The 21936-nt window shown below is 49.1% G+C and overlaps 7 protein-coding genes across 7 annotated transcripts; 1 reads left to right on the forward strand and 6 right to left on the reverse strand.

The window, feature by feature from the left end:
- Window positions 1–110: 110 nt before the first annotated feature.
- Window positions 111–7039, reverse strand: LOC101762144 (ATP-dependent DNA helicase 2 subunit KU80). The gene is made up of 12 exons (XM_004980929.4): window positions 6783–7039; window positions 6096–6188; window positions 5922–5973; window positions 5192–5323; window positions 4346–4740; window positions 3893–4179; window positions 2383–2578; window positions 2093–2296; window positions 1320–1487; window positions 908–1237; window positions 597–727; window positions 111–505 (listed from the first exon to the last, which is right to left on the reverse strand). The coding sequence occupies exons 1-12, from the start codon at window positions 6795–6797 to the stop codon at window positions 445–447; spliced, it is 2064 nt and encodes a 687-aa protein (XP_004980986.1). The 5' UTR covers window positions 6798–7039; the 3' UTR covers window positions 111–444.
- Window positions 7040–7167: 128 nt separating this feature from the next.
- On the forward strand, window positions 7168–9197 carry LOC101762818. The gene is made up of 5 exons (XM_004980930.3): window positions 7168–7322; window positions 7444–7557; window positions 8260–8339; window positions 8437–8561; window positions 8938–9197. Exons 1-5 carry the CDS (start codon window positions 7270–7272, stop codon window positions 9007–9009), a joined length of 444 nt encoding a protein of 147 aa, XP_004980987.1. The 5' UTR covers window positions 7168–7269; the 3' UTR covers window positions 9010–9197.
- Window positions 9198–9527: 330 nt separating this feature from the next.
- LOC101763636 (pentatricopeptide repeat-containing protein At5g46580, chloroplastic) lies at window positions 9528–12078 on the reverse strand. Its single transcript, XM_004980932.3, has one exon. The coding sequence runs from the start codon at window positions 11982–11984 to the stop codon at window positions 9852–9854; it is 2133 nt and encodes a 710-aa protein (XP_004980989.2). The 5' UTR covers window positions 11985–12078; the 3' UTR covers window positions 9528–9851.
- Window positions 12079–12213: 135 nt separating this feature from the next.
- LOC101763228 (S-norcoclaurine synthase 1) lies at window positions 12214–13528 on the reverse strand. Its single transcript, XM_004980931.3, has one exon. It carries the CDS (start codon window positions 13407–13409, stop codon window positions 12315–12317), a length of 1095 nt encoding a protein of 364 aa, XP_004980988.1. The 5' UTR covers window positions 13410–13528; the 3' UTR covers window positions 12214–12314.
- An 890-nt stretch (window positions 13529–14418) lies between these two features.
- On the reverse strand, window positions 14419–16693 carry LOC101764442 (ADP-ribosylation factor 1). The gene is made up of 6 exons (XM_004980935.3): window positions 16492–16693; window positions 16136–16410; window positions 15962–16032; window positions 15616–15860; window positions 15402–15483; window positions 14419–15305 (listed from the first exon to the last, which is right to left on the reverse strand). Exons 2-6 carry the CDS (start codon window positions 16296–16298, stop codon window positions 15300–15302), a joined length of 567 nt encoding a protein of 188 aa, XP_004980992.1. The 5' UTR covers window positions 16299–16410; window positions 16492–16693; the 3' UTR covers window positions 14419–15299.
- Window positions 16694–16855: 162 nt separating this feature from the next.
- Window positions 16856–20216, reverse strand: LOC101764035 (outer envelope pore protein 24, chloroplastic). Its single transcript, XM_004980933.3, has 3 exons — window positions 19867–20216; window positions 19383–19784; window positions 16856–17190 (listed from the first exon to the last, which is right to left on the reverse strand). Exons 1-3 carry the CDS (start codon window positions 20065–20067, stop codon window positions 17110–17112), a joined length of 684 nt encoding a protein of 227 aa, XP_004980990.1. The 5' UTR covers window positions 20068–20216; the 3' UTR covers window positions 16856–17109.
- Window positions 20217–20377: 161 nt separating this feature from the next.
- LOC101765120 lies at window positions 20378–21901 on the reverse strand. The gene has a single exon (XM_004980936.4). The coding sequence runs from the start codon at window positions 21781–21783 to the stop codon at window positions 20653–20655; it is 1131 nt and encodes a 376-aa protein (XP_004980993.1). The 5' UTR covers window positions 21784–21901; the 3' UTR covers window positions 20378–20652.
- Window positions 21902–21936: the final 35 nt, after the last annotated feature.

A 21936-nucleotide genomic window follows, 5' to 3' on the forward strand; every position in this document is an offset into this window, starting at 1 on the left:
CGGCTAAGCTGGACCACCCTAAACAGCAAACGAAGGAAAGGAGGATAGTTCAGCAAAGCAAAGGTCCAGTCATTCCTTTCATCGATTCAGGCGTGCAGCCCCTGAGTCCATCCCGGTGAATTCCTATTCCTTTCTGCAACCAAACAGCCCCCGGTACACCGCACAACGGTCAAGGAAAAAAAAAATGCCAACGGTGCAGCAGAGTCTACTCGAAGCACAGTAGAATCTCTAAATACTACTAGCATAAAGAACTCCAATAGATTGTGCAGCAAGACGGTAAACCCAGAGAGTGCCACATTAGCCCCAGTTCCATCCATGAAGAAAGCCTCAAAACATGCCAGACACATGCAACGGGCTAGGCTATGCTACCGTTAGGATGAAAGTTCCACAATCCGATTTGAGGATCCCCAAGCCCACAAATGCGCTTCCAGTTTCTTTCAGGTGCTACTCAGACGCCGCTTCTTGTTTTAGATAGAAACTTCTTGCCATCTCTTCAGTCACATCACTGCACACAGACCGAGAGGATCAATGGAAAATGTTGAGAAACGAAAACCATGTTAACCGCAATGGACGCAGAGGAGAAGAAAGCTTGCAACCTATCAGGTGCTTCCCCTTTGCTGATAAGTGAAATATTTTTCGAGGACAGAAGCTGAAAGAAATTGGCAACATCACCCTTCTTCAATCTTTCGTAAGTCTTTGTAAGGAACTGGTTGAATTCCTCTGGTTCCTGATCACAAACAATACCCACCGTAAACAGAGATGACAAAGCTATCAAATCTTACAAATGACAAGACACAACACAACTGAGCAAGCATGCTAAACTACCCTTGCAGCCTCACCATGTATCTTAGGACATTGGTTCGCCTAACTACTACGTGTTCATGAAAATAACCTGTGGAGTGATTACCTGTTCAATAATGCAGGCTTTCCGCAGAGCAGCGAAACATTCAAGTGCCTTTGAGTAATTATCCCCATCACGGGAATTTTCTAACAAAGCTGTTGTGTACTTCTGCATCTCTTCAATTGCCTTTTGAACCCACGTTGAGCTAGATCTCTTTGCCAGCATGGCTTCAAAATCTTGAACAGGATGTAAATCTCTGATCTCCCCGATATTCTCTGTTGGAGGATATAAAACCACCAAAACCCCATCCTTTTCTGCAGAGGGCTCTGCTACTGATTTAGCTTGATCACCAGCACCAGTATATGCCAGTCTGTCCTGTGTTCGTGCTTTCTTCTTCTGTAATCAATTAGACAAATCAAACAGTTGAACCGTCAGTCAAATTGGACCAAAGTCAGTATATCAAATGTTTGCATCTAACCTTGGGGTTCTCCTTCAGCTCAAAGGCTTTGCCTAAATTTTGGATTAATGGCGTTTGTTGGTCAATGACATCAGGATCAGGTTCAGTTATCCTCCTTAGACATCTTTCAAGTGGTGGCACATTTGCATCTGGCTGCTTCGCCTTTAGATCAAGGTAACTGTAAAATCTCTGAAAACAGACAACGTACCATAATCAACAAAACAAGAAACATACAAAAAGGTAAAAAATAAGAGGCGCAGCAAGAGACAGGGGGATAGCAACCCAGGCGATGTAGAATCAAGCAGTGCAACTATTTAGGGAATCAAACAGCTGACTTATAAACACAGCTTGACCTCACAAACAAGATTCAACGGTATTGCAAAATTGTTTGAATATCGCTTAAAATTTGAACTTTAAGTTCTTTTGTTTGGCGTATAACGTATAACACTCCATCCTTCCCATACTCCCTCTAGTGCTACAAAGTCCTAATGCTATGTTCTTAATTCTCTAATGTTGGCCAAATTTTTCTTTAGAGTGACAATTGGTGCAGAACGGACATAGATACAACTATCGTACTTACTATTTCACCTGTAAAATTACTTCCGTTCCTAAGAGGAACATAGTAAGCAGTCAAAAGCCTACAGCAGTGCACAGCTTGTTGATCTTAGCATGATTTTTGCTGGATGGGACATCAATGAATGGAATAAATGGAAATAAGATGACAAATAGGATCTTGTGCATTCCACATGATGTTATACCACGTCGAGATGTTCCGCCACAAAAAGAAATAGTACCTCCAACATGGGATTTGGTGTGAACTCGGGCTTGAGGACTTCTCTTCCAGGTGGTGCTAGGTCTAACATCTTCACTAGGTTATCTGCAGCTTCTTGTTGTTCATCAGTGGGCTGAGATGATGATGGCAGGCTGCTAAAGGATCGGAACTGAAACTCTCTGATGTCCTCAGCAAATGGGAGCACATTGAAGTAGAAGGAATCTTGCTGCAGCACATAGTAAAGAATTGATTGCGCGGAAGCATTCATCTGTCAAAAATTTCAAATATAAACCACAGAAACATAATACTTACGATATTGTTCACTGATGAAATGTTTGGCGTCAATACACCAAAAGCAACATTCCCTTGACCTTGCCTCCACACACATCGAACAATAGCAACCTTGTTCATTTGATGCATTGCTCTTGCTATGGCGGAAACTGCAAGAGTTGCTTTCGTGTTACCTGGTTCAGGTATAAACAAGCATACATCTTTCATAAAGTGGTGCCTGTCAAAGTAGGAAAAGAGGAAGCATTAGATATATGCAGCCATGAAGGTTGCAGAACCATAAAACGTCAGAGATATTTAATGTGTGGGTTTACAAAAACAATTAGGAATATACTTTACCATATACTCCATCCAGGCACAAATTAGTGATGGTTTGGGTTGTCTTAAACTCCTCAGTCAACCATTCAAAAGTTTCGTTACTAAATACTCTACCCCCCAAGGGGTACTAAGCTGTCAACCAAAAATGCACCAGGATCATTTCCACAATATTTTTTCTTTCTTAATTAAAAATCCATTACGGCCAAGGATAAAATCAAGTAGATAGGTTTCATCTGTCCAAATAACCATTAACAATTCTGCTTCACTGATGTCGGTAGGACTGGGTGAGGAAGGGTTCTTGGCTACAATCAAGCCAGATCACTTCATATGGCTATGTTCACTTTATAGCTCGGTTCCCTGGTTCTCACCACACCCTAATCGAAATTTTATTCTTACAACGTATGCATTGAAATAATTGCACAACATATTTATGCTTGTGCGAACAGGCCTCTAGCTGAGTTGGTTAGATGGTCTCAGTAGCACTCCTCAGGTCCTTGTCACCATAACCAAAGCATAGGTCAAGGCCCGGCCAAGGTCGTAGCTGTGGTTGGTTTGGGCCCTCCTACCTGGGGTAGTTGCAGTGGTCGCTAGCCCAGTGGTAGTCTCACAAGGGTTACAGGCCCCTGTGTAAGGGTGGGGCAGAGGTTTGGGGATTTTCTTGACCTGCGTGAGAATGTCTTCTCTCTTAGCAAAATGCCCGGGGGCTGTCTTACCCCCCGCAGGTCGACTTTTTTTTTATTTATGTTTGCACGGTTTCCAAATATCAGCCCTGAAGTCTCCAAATAGACATAATATGCAGGAGCAATGTACAAGTTTTGTCCCCATAGTCCTCACAACAATAGTTAAAATGGAATAGGAAACAGAACATACAGAGTAACTTTTTAAGAATATACAATACTTGGTCTTGATATTTATCCAAACACACACTAAAGCAATAAGAAACAAAAACTATCACCAATGATGCATGTGGTAGTAAGAGAAGATGTTTTTCTAGCAAATAAGTATAACATGGTTTATTTTTACTCCAACTATTATTTTACAAAGAGAAAAAGGGAAAGGTTTCCAGATCATTAGCTCCCAGCAGGATTAAATGACGATGTCTAGCAGTGTGCCAAAAACTAATGATAATGCAAAAAGTGCAACAACAACAAAACAAAAAAAAAAGCCAACGAACAACATTTATTACTCAGATGCCAACTTGAAGGTTATACTATACCGTAATATGCTGGATCTATCTGTAAATCCTAGAAGCTTCACACCTTTCTCTGGCTTGAACTTGACCGCCTCCCATTCAGCAGATGATATAGGGACAACTTGAGGACCATAAAGGTATCCCTTAATCCTCTGATCTGGTGGAACAACTTTGTCTGGTTCGACAACGCTTTTGTACTCATAATCCACTTTGACTTCATGAGAGGCAAATTTATCACTTGGAGGAGCCTTGTCTGAATACTTCTTCAAAGTGGGGAATTTCTCCTCAGCTGTTTTCTTATAGACCCACACCTATTCACAAGGACATCCAAATCAACCATGCCTGTGAGTAATGTAGGCGTGCTAATGCAATCACCACAAATCTAATAGTCTCAAAACAACTTGCAAATTAAATCAGAAGCGTTGAATTAGAATAAACTTCTGTAACTGATGGAAATGATAAAAGAACTGGGCCTACCTTGATTTTAAAATTGGAGCTCACTTCCAGGTCTCCCCTGAAGACGGTAACTGGAAGCACATTTCTTGTCTTCAGAGCACCCAACAGAGATGTTGGGCTGTCAACCTGGACCACCTTTGCTACTGATCTATTCCTGAACTGATACAACAACCAGTCATTTTCATCCATTACAGCATTATGATGGATTCCCGGTTCTCTGAAGACAATGCACTCCATCTTGATATCATGTCTTTTCATCTGGTCTGCAATGGTGTCCACCTGATCTTCTTTAGTCCCTTCAGGCGGATCTCTTAACCGATGCTGTGCACTGGTGATTAGACAGAGACGCCGCTTTCCTTTGGTATTACCATATTTCCTAATCAGCATATCCAAGCCAACAACAACAGCGTCCAGAACTTTGCCTTAGTCAAGGAATTTCTATACTGTTTTGGTCAAATTCCATCAGAACAAAACAAGACCATATTTGAAACATCAAAAAAAAAACCATAAACTAAACAAACCATAGATGTATAGTTCTATACATATTAACGAGTTAACAACATGACAAAATTCAATGAAGAAGCACATGAGAAACCAGTACATAAAGGAGCAAAAAAGTTAAATCACTGGTGTCATAAAACTAACAAAGGGCACTACACAAAATGCAAATATTCAAAGATGGTCAACCTAAGAAATGTTACTTTAATTCTAACTGTCAACACATGATTTAATCTATCTATCACATATATATTAAGGTAATATTAAGAAAAGCGGAACCAGAGACAGTTTTTGTAGCACACAAGTACTTATCAAGTATAATATTAGAATAAAATCAAACACTAGAGCCTGCTGCTATGTCATGGATACAATCACCAGGGACAGATCCTGCTGGGAGGTTTTGGAGAGCCTGTGAAGTCCCTTCATCTACAACTTTAATATCATGTGCAACTGTCACATGCTTATAGCCCCCAAGCTCCTTCGCAAGCTCATTGCATGTTTCTGAATAGGTCAGGGAAGGTAGTCCATAAATTTTCAACTTCTGGAAACAATAAATGCAAAATGCTGTGTTCTTGACTGATGTACAAGCAATGTAATTTTGAATATCGATGTCTAACAAGAAAAGGGTGTTCCATTGACTTCATTAGAAAACTCCCCCACATTGATGCATAGCCCAAAAAAACATAAAAACTGCATTAAAGCCATATCGTACCAAAAAGAAGTTTATTAATTTAATGGGAGATGACTACAGAGCATTAAGTTCATCTTGAAATGCTTATATCAACATGATTCCTGTTAAGTCAAAGTAAATGTCTCAACACATGAATCAAGCGCAGAAACAACCAGGCTATTGTATTTTATTTGACGCGGTTTCGGTGCCTTCTATTTGTACTGAAAAGGGAGGGTTCCCAATCAGAGAATGTAAAATTTGTATCTAATTCGTACCAAATGGTTATAAAGTACTTACAAGAAGCAACTGGTTAGAACCTCAAGACAGAATACAATTGCTATATTGATAGTTTACAAAATCTAATCGGAGGACCAACACATTAGGTTTGAAGTAGAAATAGAATAATTGATCCAACTATAGATAACTAACCTTTAGTTCCAAAGAGGACAATACCGACCTCATCGCTCCTATTATAAACCAACTGCAGAAAACAGAGGTGCGCAGGAAATTAGCTTGATCGGAGGTGGTTTGACCATCAAACTACAGGCAGTAGCACTTAAATTGAGGAAACTGGATCACAAGAATGGAAGAAGACGTGCTTGCCTTCTTATGCACCAGAGTTGAACATATGTTCTTGACCTCCTGCAGCACCCCATGCATTGAAGGACCAACATCCAGTAGCAAAACCAACGCTTCCTGAGAAATATTATATATGTAAAAGCACAGGCATTATGAAGAGAAAGAATAAGCCCATTCGTGCATTGTTGAAGAGTAAAGACTCTTTGGTTCATCCAATTTTGCCTCCTGCAGGGAATCTAGCATCCAAATTGATAAAAATATCACAGGTATGAATGGAATGCATCACATCTCCTTGGATCATAAGCTATGTAATGTTATCCGGATTTGCAGAGCATGCGGATGGTCAATTTTACACATTACTTAGAATCTCTAGTTCAACTCACAGCAGCAGTTGGGCAATCATGTATCCAGTGCGAACAGACAGCATTTATCTTTCACGACAAAAATTCAGACTAGTAACTAGGAGAAAATGAAATGTACAGTCCGGTGAAACAAGCATCGTCGACCAGGGTACTTAACTAACTTTGGTGGACTAAATTCTAACGGTCCCGGAATCATATGCATTTCTTCCCGCTCGATCGAACCCTAGAACAGGTGAGGGGATATATGGCACTATCTGAAGCCAAATGGCTCGCGCATTATTTGGAAAGTGCGATTGGCCGAACCACCAAAATACAGTCTGCGTAGGATCGATGGGGGTAAGACGCGCACCTTGTTGCGAGCCATGGCGAAGGCAGGGGAGGGGCTTGCCGCGCGGCACAGAGAGAGAGAGAGAGAGAGAGAGAGAGAGAGAGAGACTGGGCTTGCCGAGGGTTTAAGCTGCCTCCATGAAAACCCGCCCGATACCTGGGGCAAGGTGCAAGAGTTGACTGGCTGCCGACTAAGCTCAACTCAAGCCCTCGGGTCGGGTCGGGTCTCCGGTCTCGGGTGGGAAAGGAGGAGGAGGAGAGGAGACGAGAGGAAGACGGAGGAGGCGAGGGAGGGAGACGAAGACGACTGCGGCGTGCGGCGGAGTGGAAAGGAAAGAAGAAAGTGAAAAAAAAAAGGGAATGGGCCGGGCCATCGCAGCCCACAATGATGGCCCAAATTCCTTGACGTTTCGCCTCCTCCCTTCCCTTCGCTGCTCTCCGCCTCCCGCACCAAACACGAGACCGTCGACGAGGAGGCCGGAGAGAGAGTGGGCGAGCGCGGAGAGAAGATGATACTGGCCGTGCTCTTCGCCAACTCCGACGGCAACATCCTCATCGAGCGGTACTTTCCCCTTGCCCTCCCCCCTCCCCTCGCCGCAGAGATCTCTCTCGTCTCCACCTCGCTGCCTGATGAGATCTATCGATCCGGCGCTGCGTCTCTGATGGGTTGTTGGGGTTCGCAGGTTCCATGGGGTCCCCGCGGAGGAGAGGCTCCACTGGCGCTCCTTCCTGGTGAAGCTCGGATCCGAGAACCTCAAAGGCTCCAAGAACGAGGAGCTCCACGTTGCTTCCCACAAGTAAATTTCATAACCATCCCCCCGCACCACCTGATTTCGTTATGTTATTATTGTTCCCTGGCCCTGGAGTAGAGAGGATCGTGTCGTTTCGCTGTTGCTAATTACTAATTAGTGGAACTGCGAAAAGCGTGTTGCTCTGATGCTTATGGCCCATATCGTTCAATGAATTATTATCTTATCTTTGATGGAATTAACACCAGAACGAAAATATGATTCTGTCCTCAACAACTGGTTACTTTAAATTCATTGCTGTGATTATTTGATTATAAGATGCAGCAAAGAAAACATGTCATTGATCTCTACAACTTATCAGCTGTGGTACTGCCCATTCATCGTGGTACAAGCCATGGCATAATTTTCTAGGATTAGCCTGCACCAGTCCTCAAAATCAACCATGTGCTAGAATCTTAGAGGCAGTTGAAGCTTGCTATATGACACTCTGCAATCATGATAATTGCTATAGGACACTGGAGTGGATTACATTTTCTGCAGAACACTAGAAATGAACTAGCCAATTTCGGTGTCCCGTGGAAATTACCATGATTGTAGAATGTCCTCTAGCAAATTTTCAGTCTTATGGTAATTGTACTAGATCATATGTCATGTTACTGGATCATATGCCTGTCCTCACTGCTAAATTATTTTCTCTGCTAAAATATTGAACTGTTGCTCCGTCACTGCTAATCATCGACACTGTCCCAGGTCGGTCTCTATTGTTTATACCACAATTGGGGATGTCTGCCTGTACATTGTTGGCAAGGATGAGTATGATGAGCTTGCTTGTAAGTTTCTCATATCATTCACCTTATTACTGGTCTTCCATTTCAAATCTCCTCTATATTACATTATTTCCAACTTAATCCTCCCTACCATTTGTAGTGGCCGAGGTGATATTTGCAATTACATCAGCGGTGAAGGATGTCTGTGGAAAACCTCCTACTGAGCGCCTTTTCCTTGACAAATATGGGAGGATCTGCCTGTGCCTTGATGAGATTGTTTGGAAGGTAGAACTTCAACTCAACTTTCTAGCCGCGTACTATTTCCATGTGCCTGTTAATCTGGATATAATCATATAACTATGGTGCTGTTAATACATCACATAATGCTTAGCATATCGGCTGGGTGACTCAGTATTATCCTGAACTGTGTCTGCTCTGCTATTTTTGTGCCTCAAACTATGCATACAATCATCCTATGATCCAATTCTTAGTGAAGGCATATCATCCATGATGCTGTGCAGCAATGTACAGCCTCACGAAGTCACAGTCATCAAATCTTTTATGCAGTTTAATTGAAAACAACATTTTGCTACAGTAGGGTATGACTTGTTATCTACAATAAAAAACGTGTTATCTGATTAGCTGTTTATCATTCATGCAGGGTCTGCTTGAAAACACGGAGAAAGACAGAGTGCGGAGGTTGATTAGACTAAAGCCCCCTGTTGAGCCATGATTTCCATGTGTTGTTGTGTATTGCTGTAATTCAAATCCAATCTCATTTACATTTATAGGCTAAAGTTCAGAGTTTGCCTCTGCCCTTTGTATCTATAAGACCATCACTCACTCATTTGAGGTCTGTGTGCGACATTTACAGAAGATAGTCTATGAATACGTGAATTTGTTGTGTTGTTGCCTGAGTAATACTGCATTGTATTTCTGCTACTGCTGTGGATACTCCCTGGGTAGTGGGTATCCCCTTTATACCTGAGACGTGCTTGTTCTGAAAATAAGCGAGTAGCCAGCATGCAGAAACCATCCTGACCCTAGAATCCGCGTTCTGTTTGTACGCAGAACAGTGTCCTTGAGAAAAGAAAAGGAATTCTTCTATTTATCATGCATCGTCCATTCATTTCAGGGGATATGGGCACCTCCAAAGTCCACATAACTACCCCGCAGGCCTCCAATTCGCACTGTAGGTGCTTCACAATGCAGCCAAGCCGGCACATTGTGTGCATGAAGGGAAAAATGAAATAGAAAATATGCTACTCCACTAATATAATGGTATTTAAGAAGTGGCATTCGAATTTCAGATACAAAACCACCAGCCTAAGCTTGAATAATCAGGCAATGTTTTCAGAGTGCCCCTTTGTGCTACCTTTGTAATGGCATGGAAGAGTTAAGTTCCTTATGTGTTTCAGTCCTCTTCCTACAACCTATATATCGCCAAATGCATGAGCATGTGGATGGGGTGTCCAAGTAGGCAGATCATGAACCTAATATCATCCAGTTTGCTCATTCAACCCCGCTTTGGAACTCGTAGCCTCGTGCAGCTAAACCCATTGAAACTACATTCAGTCATCCAGCAACGACCGCTGACGAACTGCTCATCTGCAGCCATGAGACCAGATCATCCCTTGAACTGATGAAGCTTCCAACATGAGACTCGCTTGGACGGAATGGCGCCGCCATTTGTTCAAGGTGAGTCGCGAATGCACTTGCCAGCCCCTGTGCAAACTTGTGGGTGCTGGACCCAGTGTACACGCTGAAGGACTCTGGCAAAGCCTTTTGCTGCACCAAGAGCTCTGAGATGGTCTGCATCCAATCATCGAATGCTGTCTTGGCCGCACCAACCGAAAGCGATCGCAGATCCAGTGACCACTCTCCATCCTTTCTGCTATGAAGCTTGGAGTACAAACCGTAGGTGTGGGCAAGCTGGAAGACTTCTCTTGCCCTCTGAGGAGGGAAGCCATGGTTCTGGCATATGTCGATCAGACAGTTGCAGTAAGGCCGGCGTACTTCAGGGGCCGCAGCGTTCAACACACCCTTTAGCTCCTTTGTAAGATCGTCAACACCCACTTGGTCTTCACCGAGCATTCTGATCAGCTTGACAAGGTTCTGGTTGACCTTTTCCAGGGAAGAAAGCACCACTTCCGTCTCCTCCCCGCTGCTCAGAGCGACAACAGAGAGCAAGCACCCACAGAGGCGATCATCGGGCTTGAGGCCCTTCTCCAGCCCCGCCTCAAGCACCTCCACTGCCTGCCGTATCCTCTGCGCCTTCCCAAGGCATTGGATCACAATGGTGTAGCTCATGATGTTGGGTTCTATCCCGCCCTTTAGCATTTCCGTAAACAGCTGGAGTGCCTGGTCTGTGTCCCCGTTGCTCCCGTAGATGTTGATCATGGCCGTGTAGCTCCACTTGTCCGGCTTGGGGACGTCCCGGCACTCTGGATCCTTCATCTCGTTGAACAGCTGCTCGGCCTCGGCCACCAGCCCCACGTCAGCACACATGCTCAGCAACGTGTTGCACAGGATGTTATCGGCCGGCAGCTTCATCTCCCTCATCTGCTCCCAGAGCTGGAGCGCGTCGCGCCCCCAGCGCGCCCTCCCGTAGATCTTGGCAAGCGCGGTGAGCGTGCGCGCATTGGGCTCGACGCCCTGGGCGGTCATTTCGTCGAACAGGTTGCGCGCGAGGCCAGGCTTGCCGGTCTTGCCCAGCGCCTCGAGCAGCGCGTTGTAGACGAAGATGTTGGGCTTGATGCCGACCTCCTGCATCTCCTTGAAGACGAACTGGATGCCCTCGTAGTCTCCGGCCTCCCCGAACATCTTGGCGAGGACGGCGAAGGCGACGTGGTCGGGCTTCCAGCCGCTGCCCCTGGCGCGGTCGAAGAGCGCGAGCACCTCCTCCTTCATGCCGAGCTGCGCGTAGACGTCGAGGACGGCGGAGTAGGTGACCTCGTCGGGGAGGACGCCGTCGGCGGCGTACATGCGCTCGAACCACTCGACGGCCTTGGCGAAGTGGCGGCAGCGGCGCGCGGCGGTGATGAGCGTGGAGTAGGTGATGTTGTCGAGGGGGACGCCGGCGTCGAGCATGTCGAGCGCGAGGCGCTCGGCGTGCGGCCACTGGCGCGCGGCGCGGAGCGACTTGAGCGCGACGTTGAAGAAGATGGTGTCGAGCGGGAAGGCGGCGCTGGGGAGCGCCCGGAGCCAGGCGAGGAGGGAGAGCGACTTGCGCCACGACGGGTGGAGGTAGTTGAGGAGGAGGAGCGCGTCGGAGGGGGAGGGCGGGGAGCCCTGCGGGAAGAAGGCATCGAGGGTGGCGGCGAGGTCGGCGTCCTCGGGCAGCGCGCGGATGGCACGGAGGAGCGGCTGGAGCGGGGCGGAGGATGGGTGCGCGGAGGGGGAGCGACGGCGCTGGCGGCGGAGGGAGAGGACGGTGGGCTTGGGGCGGGAGGGGTTCACCCAGGTGGGCTCCGGGGTGGGGCGGTCGGCGGCGATCGGCGTGGGCTTGTCGTGGAGGAGCGTGCGGGTGAGCGGCTCGAGCTGCTCGGAGAGGGAGCGCGTGGAGGAGGAGGTGGCGGAGGAGCATAGGATGGTGGCGATGGGCCTGGGCCTGGGCTTGAGGTGGCTCCGGCTTCGCGGCGGGGAGAGGAAGAGGAAGGCGGAGGCGGAGGCGGAGGCGGAGGCCGAGGCGGCGGTTGGTGGCGCCATGGCCGAAGCGGCGGGAGGAACGGATAGGAGGATCCTGGCTGGCCTCGCTGCAGTTTGGATTGGATTGGGTTGTGATGCCGCCGCGGAGGAAGAAGAACGCAGGCCAGTCAGTGGTAAATATATCCGCCAAAATGGATGGGCTCGATGTGCGTACGCTGCTCGGCCCATCTGTGTTTTGGGCCCAAACAGAAATAACCAATGGCTGCCCATCCAAACTCATACTGTTTGATTGACACTAACAGTAATTCCCCATTAGGATTATTCAGAAATGGAGCTATATATCATCACAACTGAAAAGAAAAAAGGATCCAAGGGCATGGTAGGTGTTTGTCAAGGAGCATTGTTGATCTTCATGGCGTCCATGATGTTCTTTCCCTCGAGCTTGCTGGACAGCACGAGCTTTACGTAGTCCTCGACGCCGACGGTCCTGTAGCGCGGCGCCTCGCCTTGTCCGACGATGATCTCCTCCAGCGGCCCGTACGTGCCGCCGAACATGGCGGTGTGGAAGGCGGCGACGGAGATCCGCTCGTGGCGCGCGTTGACCACCGCCCTGTGCTCGATGCTCTTGTACCTGCCGTTGGTGAGCACCTCGATGACGTCGCCGACGTTGGCGATCAGGGCCCCCGGCAGCGGCTCCACCGGGATCCAGGCGCCCTCCCGCCTGATCTGCAGGCCGGCCACGGGGCTCGCCTGCAGCAGCAGCGTGAGCCCGACGGCGTCGGAGTGCGGCGACAGGCCCAGCACCTTGTCGTGCGCCTGCGGGCACGGCGGGTAGTAGTTGATCCGCATGCCCTGCGCGGCGGCGATCCTCGTCATCTCCTCCGTGTCCGCCACGCCCAGGTTCCTGGCCATGGCTCGGAGCAGGCCGGCGGCCACCCGCTGCACCTCCGCGGCGTAGCGCTGGAGCGAGCCGCCGAAAGTGGCGGGGCGGGAAGGCCAGAAGTTGAGGGAGCGGTACTCGGGCGGCAGCGTGGAGAGGAAGAGCATGTCGGCCCAGTCCAGCTTCTGGTCCTCGGAGACGACGAAGGCCTGCCCGTAGCCCTCGATCCCGCCGGGCCCCTGCGCAAGGGCCTGCTTCTCCGCGAGCGGGAGCTGGAAGAAGGCCTTGAGGTCCTCCCTGACGTCGTGGATGACCTCGTCGGGCACGCCGTGGTTGACGACCTGGAAGAAGCCCCAGTCCTCGCAGGCGGCCCTCAGGCTGGCGGCCTCAATATCCATGGACGACGACGGGTCGAGCAGCCTGCCGAGGTCCACGACGGGCACCGTGACGGTGGCAGCAGAGAGCGCTGGAGCGTCGGCGCCGCGGAGGTAGCGGTGGAGGACGGCCGGCGTGAGCTCGTCGGCGGGGCGCGCGGCGAGGTCCTGCACGTTGGGGACGGGCAGCGACCCGCCCAGGTTGCGCGGCTTGGCTGATGTATCATCCATGGTGGGGTTTTTTTTTTTTGTTTGGTTAGTGGTTATCGATGGGTGTGGCTCATCAAGGTGCTTGATTTTCAGTCCTGGGTTAGGTGGCTGGGCTGCCTTTAGCTCTTTATTACATTATATATCGCCTTGTTGCAATAATCTATTAATTAATCCTTTTTGCTTGATGTAATCGTTGACGCACACATGACGTTTTGTTCTACTCCTCCCTCTGTTTTAAAACATAAATCATTTTTAATTTTAGCCTAAACCAAACTTACCTGATTTTGTCTAACTTATTAATAGACCCTGGACATATATATATTTTAGAAAAAAGGGCGATCTATTAGTTCCTAGGCTGCCCATGATCGATCCGGCTAATTGCATTTTGGCACCTGCATCTCCTCGCAATGTTATTTGCTTCTTATATTTCTAATCTTGTATTTAATTTGCTGGTGCTTGGCAGCTTGCACCCATAGGTTAAGCACCCAAGCTAGGTTTCGTCTCTTATGAGTGACCCGAGCGAGATTGACGTGGACGGTGACGCTGGCTTGGGCTTGGCATTTGGCAAACCCACCACCATCATCATCGTCCGATATGAACTCTTTCTAATACAAAGCCGTCTTTTTTGTTTTTTTAGCTCTTTTTATGAAAGATTTTCACAAATACGCTTCTGATGGAACTATTTCAAAATCTGGACCCTTAGCTTGGCGCCAAGCTTACACATCTTGATGCCAATTCATGCGCAGCTGCTGACGCAGATGCCGAAGTGGCGGGAGCTTGGCGCCATGACCTACCCCGTACCTCTTGGCGTTTCGAACGAAACAAGTATAATTATTTCGAGGAGTGTGCAACAAACTATGTTGTTGTTCAACTAGTTAGGATGTGGGTTTTTTATCCTAGAGACCTGAGTTCAAACCCTTGTATTGAATCTTTTTTCTACATTTTATTTTTTTTCTCCCTCCCAGATCAGCAACAATGAAAAGTGAAATAATCAGAAATATATTTAAAAAATTGTAGCCTGGTGTACTGCTGATTCCACAATACAAAATTCAGTAATTCACAGCAAAATATCAAGAAACGTTCCAGGCGCAAGAATCTTTCTATTTCGCTAAGAAAACATAGTAGTTCATCAGAGTCAAAACTACTGTTGCTGATACCGCTACACAACGGTGGCTGTCTGTTGCACTGATTGTCATGGTTAATACTTATTACACACGGTAAGCAAAAGCAAATGATGATGGGATTTTTGCAGGAGGTAGAATTCGAGCAGAAGACCACAAGGCACACATTACAAGCAAGCAAAAGCAGGCGGCCCCGCAAACTAAACGAGTCACACAGACGGGGAATATCGGAAGATGAAGCCTCCATTCTGCAGTCCAAGGTCCGGCTGCAACTCGAGAACTTGGCCACTGCTTGCCCCAGAAAACGACCTCGATCGACGGGAGACGCCGACGTCCCAATAATCACCTGGATAATTTCCAACAGAATACTTTCCTCGCAAATGTATGTAAATTTATACCTTTCATTGTTGCTGACCTGGGAGGGAGAAAACAACAATCAACCGATGGGATCGAAGCTGCTGACGAGCGCGATCACCGATCAGCAGCTAGCTATAGCTAGGTACCACGCCCCATTCCCTTGGAGGGCTTTCCTGGTTTTCTATAATGAAACCGTGGCCATTCGCCATATATTCTTGTCCGATATGATGCAAGCTTGCAGCTACCTAGCTTAATTGGATATTCACCAGCTAGCAACCGTGGAATGGATGTATATATGTGTGTGTTTGTGCAGCATCTGATGATGGTCCCAAAGCACAGTAAACAACAATCAACAATCTATAGACATACACGCCGCTAGCAATAATCCATCTGACGTGCCTCATCGATGTGTACGTCGTTCATCAGAAATTCCTTAGGCCTGCATGCACACGTACATGTAATAAACAACATGCATGTTTCAAACGGCGGCAACAAAACGAAATGCCTGTCTCATGTGAATACAAGGACTTGAAACCTTGGTGTTGACGTTGGTGCAGAGCCAATCCAGTCCCTCGTACAGGCCTTCTCCGGACGTTGCACGAGCACTCTGGATGTGCCTGCAGTTAGTTTCAATGTTGGTTGCACACACATAAGTCAATTCACTCAACTAATCCTAAGCTAACTCTGCAAGGACTTTATAGATGCTGTGTGTATCAGGAAGTAATTAAAGTGGGCAGGTCGATACGTACCATCTACGACGGGTACCAAGGGACCGATGAAGACCAAGCTCCTCTGCCATCTCGGCTGCAGTCATGGCGTTGGGAAGGTCCTGCTTGTTTGCAAACACGAGCAGCGCGGCGTCTCTAAGCTCCTCCTCGTTGAGCAAGGCGTTGAGCTCATCCCTGGCCAGACGAACGCGGTCCCTGTCGCTGCTGTCGACGACGAAGACGATGCCCTGGGTGTCCTGGAAGTAGTACTTCCACAAGGGCCGGTTCTGCAGTAGCCACCGAGGTAGGAATAATGTGTTGGCACACTTAATTAAGCAAACTGGTAGAAATAAAGCATTGTATTTGTGTCACAGCAGCATATACGTACCGGGGCACTGCCACCGACATCCCAGAAAGTGAAGCTGATGCTCTTGTACTCAATCGTCTCAATGTTGAATGCTGTGGCAAAAATTAAGCTCTGTGTCTTGGTCGTCAAGTGAAAACGAATCAAATCTGAAACTTTGGACAGAGCGTTCAAGGACGGGGAGAGTAATGTGTGTACCGACGGTTGCGACGGTGGTGGAGGTGGCGAGCTCGCCGGTCTTGAGCCTGTAGAGGATGGTGGTCTTGCCGGCGGCGTCGAGGCCCAGCATGAGGATCCGCGCCTGCAGCTGCTTCGTCAGGCGATAGCTGAGACCCAGCAGCCGACCCATCGCCAAACCCATCGCTAGCTCTCAACCTCAATGGAGCTGCTTGCTGGTTTGCTTTGGGAGTCTTGTTTGACCACTGACGCTCAAGATGCTCTCATCAAGAAGCAAAGCAAGCCACGCCATGGTGCTTGGTCACCAAGCAAATGTCAATAAACCGACCCATTTCTTACTCTACTTGTACAAGGAGATTAAGGAATAGGATACGTACGTGGCGAGCAACACACACACAGGCGCCATGTGCACCGATCCGCCGCAAATCTCTCGTCAACTGACACCAAGCCTCAAGGTATCAGTATTCAGTAGACCATCCATGTGAAGAGATGAGATGGAATTCCCCACAGAGCTGCTGAACGATGCCATCACTGATGCTCACTCTCTCCATACTCTGTCAGTCACCGTGTCAAGCAAACACTACTAGTATCTATCCACGCAGCAACGGAGGGCCCACTCAATGCTTTAACAGAAAACAAAACAAAAACCAACCAGATCTGAGTATCGACACCGGGCACCAATGCTAAGGCTTTCTTCACCACATCAAAGAATAGGGGGACATTTGTGACTAACCACACGCATGAATATAAACCGTACTCGGTATTCATTCATTCCCAGATTCCAACGTCATAGCATCAATGGATCGTCAGTCAGCGAAAAGCGATCAGCGAAAACTCCTGTCGCATGACAGCCAAAAAATGATTAACACAACCAGATATAAACCATCAGGGCGCACCCACCCGAAAACAATAGTTCCAAAGTACAGGATACAGTATGTGTGGCGAGGGTGCTTTCATTTTTATGGGGATAAAGAGCTGCCTGCTGCCTCAGGCAATCATATCTCATAGTTCCAAGTGCTCTCCGCTATTAGCTTTGGTGCTTTGCTTTGATCGGACAGATCAAACGTCGTCGCAACCTGCACAATAGGAAGCATCAGGCGACCAGGATTAAGGAAAACCATGAGACAAAAGTAAGCAAACGCGTACAGACATAGAAACATCCAAGAATGAAGGCAAGACACTCCTTGACAACAACATTGGTAAACAATTGTATTTTATTATGCGTCAATCACAAGTTCACAACCAAGGCAAAACAGCAGAATATTTTAGCATCTTTACCACCAGTGTTTCAGCAGCACAGCAGAATTGCAAAAACTCAGGGCCAATTCCCTTGGATTGGGGTTGGGGAGGAAAAAGGATTAATTTATCTTCCAATGTCAACAGTATGGATCATATCCTAGCCTAAAGTGAGAATTGATGCACTCGTTACAAAACATTGTTTAAGTACCAAACCAAATCATAGAAACAAAAGAAACCTTCCAAATACCTCCTTTTAAGCCAGTTAAATCACTTATATCCTAACATCAGTGGCGGAACCAGCAACTTCGATGAGCCTGGGCGTCTCCACTCTCCAGCTATACAACTAGTGCTAACCAACAGCAGAACACTAAATTAGCTAATGGTTTTGGAAGGTGATGAGCCCGGGCAGATGCCCAGGGTGGCCGGGCCTTGGGTCCGCCAGTGCCTAACATCGAGAAGGTCCCAAATTCATACCCGCAACTACAAAAGTACAGGTATAAATCACAGTACCCTGAGTCCCCTCATACTCCACTATAAATTCCCTTTTATATTCAAGCAACAAACAACCTTAGAGCAACAGGATTGCTTGAACTTCTAAGGAGGTAAGCCTTGTGTACCAACTATCAGGATAACCATACTTTTCACAAACTTGACAATCTCTATATATAAGAGACACAAATTTGGGACATTTTTCAATGGCATTTATTCCGAGATTTCTGGGCTTAAAAGGACATAATTCCCTGGCTATTTCATCTAAATTTTGACAGTAAATGTTTGGAGGAGACAACTATGTTTTTAAGTAGTAATAATAACTAAATGACCCACTTAACCCATACAAGAGGTTCTTTAATGTCAGGTTTAGGTGATTTTTGGTGAGCACAACCTTTACATCCAATTATGGAATCTTTATAGACCCTTCATACAGCTCAGGTGGGGATCTTTTTCCCCATTTTCCAGAACAATAACAGACTTTTGTCATGTACTTGTAATGCTTTAGAACAAATTTATTAGAACTGTTTAAGGTATGGGACTGATTAAAGATGTATTTACAGATTAATTTATGCCAAGCTCCTGACCTCAAAGGCTCAATATGTATGTTGAGTTCAAATAAACTTCTTTTTTTTTAGAAAAAATGCAAGCTCAGCAATTTTTCTTGGACTACTGTGTGACGTTTCAACTTTCAACTACTATGAGCATGTTTGGATGAGGACACAGCTTGAATCTAAACTAAATCGCAACATATCCAAATCAAACCCCTCTATCAGAACACCTCTGCAGCAACAGGTGCATAGATAACTCTCTTTCCATCATTACTCTATTTTTTCACAAACTAGACACCAACATAACTCCTCTCAGATGTCCACAGAACAATCCATGCTCAACATAAAAAATGCTTCTTTCGACCAAGCACCCGAAAATGGGATTAGTTTCCTTGGAAACTGCTCTATTGAAAAAGTGGGCGACCAGGGATAATACTGGATGTAGGATTATGAGGAATAAATATTCCCATTGCATGATCCAAATATAAGAAATGGGCAATTTGTTGTGTGCTTAGACTTGGGAATGCTCAGAGCAGCTACCATGGGGTGTAAGGCACATCTCATTTCTAGCAATAATGAAAATGTTTTGTTGCAAGTTGCAACCACCTAAGACAGCAACCAACCCACACAACAAATGAGCACGCATGTGCAATTGTTTCGTGCATACCCCGATTTCAATTTTCACCCATACATACTGATGGCTCGTCCTTGCAACGGTTCATGTTCTCGAGCGGAAAGCAGCAGTCACTAGTACTAGTACGATAGGAAAATGGGAGCCGGTTTCTAGCATACATTTGGTTACTGTTCTAGCCTAGAAGACCGGCTGTAGTATTTGATAAAAGCACGTCATTTCTGAGTCCCTCTACAGTAGGATTCAAAATCCAAGGTGGAACAGAGAATAGATTGATCATCGGGCATAGTAAAGAAGTACAGTACTATGTACATACCAAACAGCACTAAAAAGTAGTAATAACAGGGTGGAAGCAGACCTTGAAGGAGGCGCTGGCCTTGGAATCCCTGGTCCACTCGAGGCCGAGCAGCTTGGTGGATGCGTGGTAGGTGCCCTTGATGGCGTCCCCTCCCTGGAACTTCCTGGAGACGGCGAACTCCCAGGCGTTCTTGTTGGTGTCGAAGAGGGGCTCGATGGTGGTGAGGCGGTCGGGGCCGTGGGCGTAGGTGTACTTGACGCGGCAGCCGCCGGAGCCGATGGAGTGGCTGAAGTTGACCTTGTTGGCGGGATCGAAGGTGACGGAGCAGTCGAGCGCGGTGCGGGAGGGCGGCGCGGCGGCGGGGGGTGCCGGGGGCGGGGCGAGGGTGGTGGAGTGGGTGTAGGTGAGGCTGACGCGCTTGTCGAGCACGAGCGCGGAGTTCATGAACTGGAAGCGCACATCCTGCGGAAGGAGGAGGTAGGTGGTGGAGGCATGGTGAAGGTGAATAGAGGTGCTAAAGCCAGATGAAGTGGCTAAATTTTACCTGGTTGTGTGGCTTGAGGTCGATGAGGAAGGCGCCTGGCTTCTCGAGGGTGAAGGTGAGGCCCCGGAGGGAGGGCCCGTTGGCGAAGGCGGCCTCGGTGGCGGAGGCCTTGAAGCGGAGGTCGCCAGCGGCGGGGACGGCGAGGGTGGTGGCGGCGGTGGCCTTGTCGCCCTCGTAGCGGCCCTTGACGGTGGCCTTCATCTCAGCAGAAGCAGAAGGAGAGCCCTGTCGTCTGCTGCCTCTCCTCGGAGTCTCCGCCCGCCGCCGCCGCCGCCGCCGCCGTGCTTTCTCCTTGCGCTTGGGAATTGGAGGCTGGAGGCTGTCTGGAGTCTGGACCCCATCCTCCCTATCTCTTCTTTTACGCCCTTTGCTTTGCACCAATCGCCCGCCGCCGTCCTTGTTGGGCTCCTACCTACCCAACCCGACCTAACCGGCCCATTCTGGAGGCAGAACGCAGTTGGGCTGGGCCAAAAGTAAGTCGTCTCGTTTAGCAGGTTCCTGAACCAGCAGCTGCTGAAACTGCACAATTGATTGGATAACAAACATGTTGCTTCATTCACTGATAGAGCAAAGATTAAAATTTGGCGAAGAGCAGACATTTCGGCCAAAAGCTTGTACGATTGCCAAGTTCTCTACACAATTCCAATGCCGATTCACACAGCAGGCCAAGTTCTCTACACCTGGCGAACCAGAGCAAATATTACTAGAGATCAATCCGGATTCCAGAGTGCTTGCCAATGCTTGAGGCAGCTGATCGATCACGCGGATTGCACGGATGCATCGAGGTCAGACGAATGGGATGATCCAGACGGGCTCGACGTCCGCGGAGTGGCCGCCGGCGATGGGCACGCCCCTCATCTCCTCCTCCTCCATCGAGTACTCGCAGATGGCGTGCGGCGCCAGCATCTCCACCTCCCGCTGCGCCAAGTAGACGCAGCTCTCGCGCAGCCCCGCCGCCGGGTAGAGCTCCACGGCCACCACCGCCGACGCCACCGACCCCACGAACACCGCCCGCCCGGGCGTCTCATCCATCAGGCCCCACTTGCGCTCCCCCGCCGACAGCAGCACCTGCACCTCCACCTGCGCGTCCACCGCCCCGTTCCCCCACACCCTGTACAGCTTCCGCACCACCAGCAGCTCCCCGTCGCTCTCCACCAGGTACAGGCGGTCCCGCCGCCGCCGCCAGATGCCGTGCAGATCGTCCACCGGGTAATCCGCCTCCCGCAGCACCGACACCGCCGCCGCGCGCGCGCGCAGGTCGCCGCGGAACGCCAGCACCGCGCCGTCGTACCCCAGCGCGCACAGCCGCCCGCTCCAGAAGGCCATGTCCCTGAAGCCCCCGTGCCGGGCGCCCTCCTCGACGCCGATGGTCATCCAGGCGCCGGAGACGGCGGGCTGGAGCAGCGCGACCGTGCCCGTTCGGCCTAGCGCGGCGGCGATCCAGCATGGGGAGGTGGGCGGGCCGGAGAGGACCACCTTGGAGACCGGGAACACCGGGGGCGGGGGCACGGCAACGGATTGCCCGGTGACGAGGTTGCAGAGGGCCATCGAGCGGTCGGCGTCGAAGGCCATGGCGAGCCAGCCGCCGGTGTGACCGCAGCAGCGTCCGGCGCCGACGCTCGCGGGGAGCGCGAAAGGTAGGACCTTGCGGCGGTGGAGGCTGAAGAAGGCCAGCCCGCCGCCGACTCCTGGGCGGCGGAGGAGGAGGCGCGGGGCCTCGAAGGGGAGGTCGGACGGGAACCGCTCCCGCACGCACGCGCGCCAGGAGACGCAGACGAGGCGGACGGCGACGCGGTCGCGCGGGCCGAGGACGGCGACGATGCGCTCCAGCAGCTCCGGGGGGAGGTCGGGCCAGGCGGAGGCGGACCCCCTCCTTTCTTGCGGGATACAGGGGCGCCGCCGCTGGGGGGAGGCCATCACACACACGCTGGGGAGCTTGCCGGTGGGCCGACAGATCCCTCCGCTTCACGCCGATGACCGCGCTCAACGGCCACGCTTGTTGATGTTGACGAGCATCTCTCTGAATCTGAATTCGCCTCTTCTCCGATCTACGGCAGCTGCATCATGCCC

This window comes from Setaria italica, chromosome IX, assembly GCF_000263155.2.
Source record: "Setaria italica strain Yugu1 chromosome IX, Setaria_italica_v2.0, whole genome shotgun sequence".
Classification (NCBI taxonomy): Eukaryota; Viridiplantae; Streptophyta; class Magnoliopsida; order Poales; family Poaceae; genus Setaria; species Setaria italica.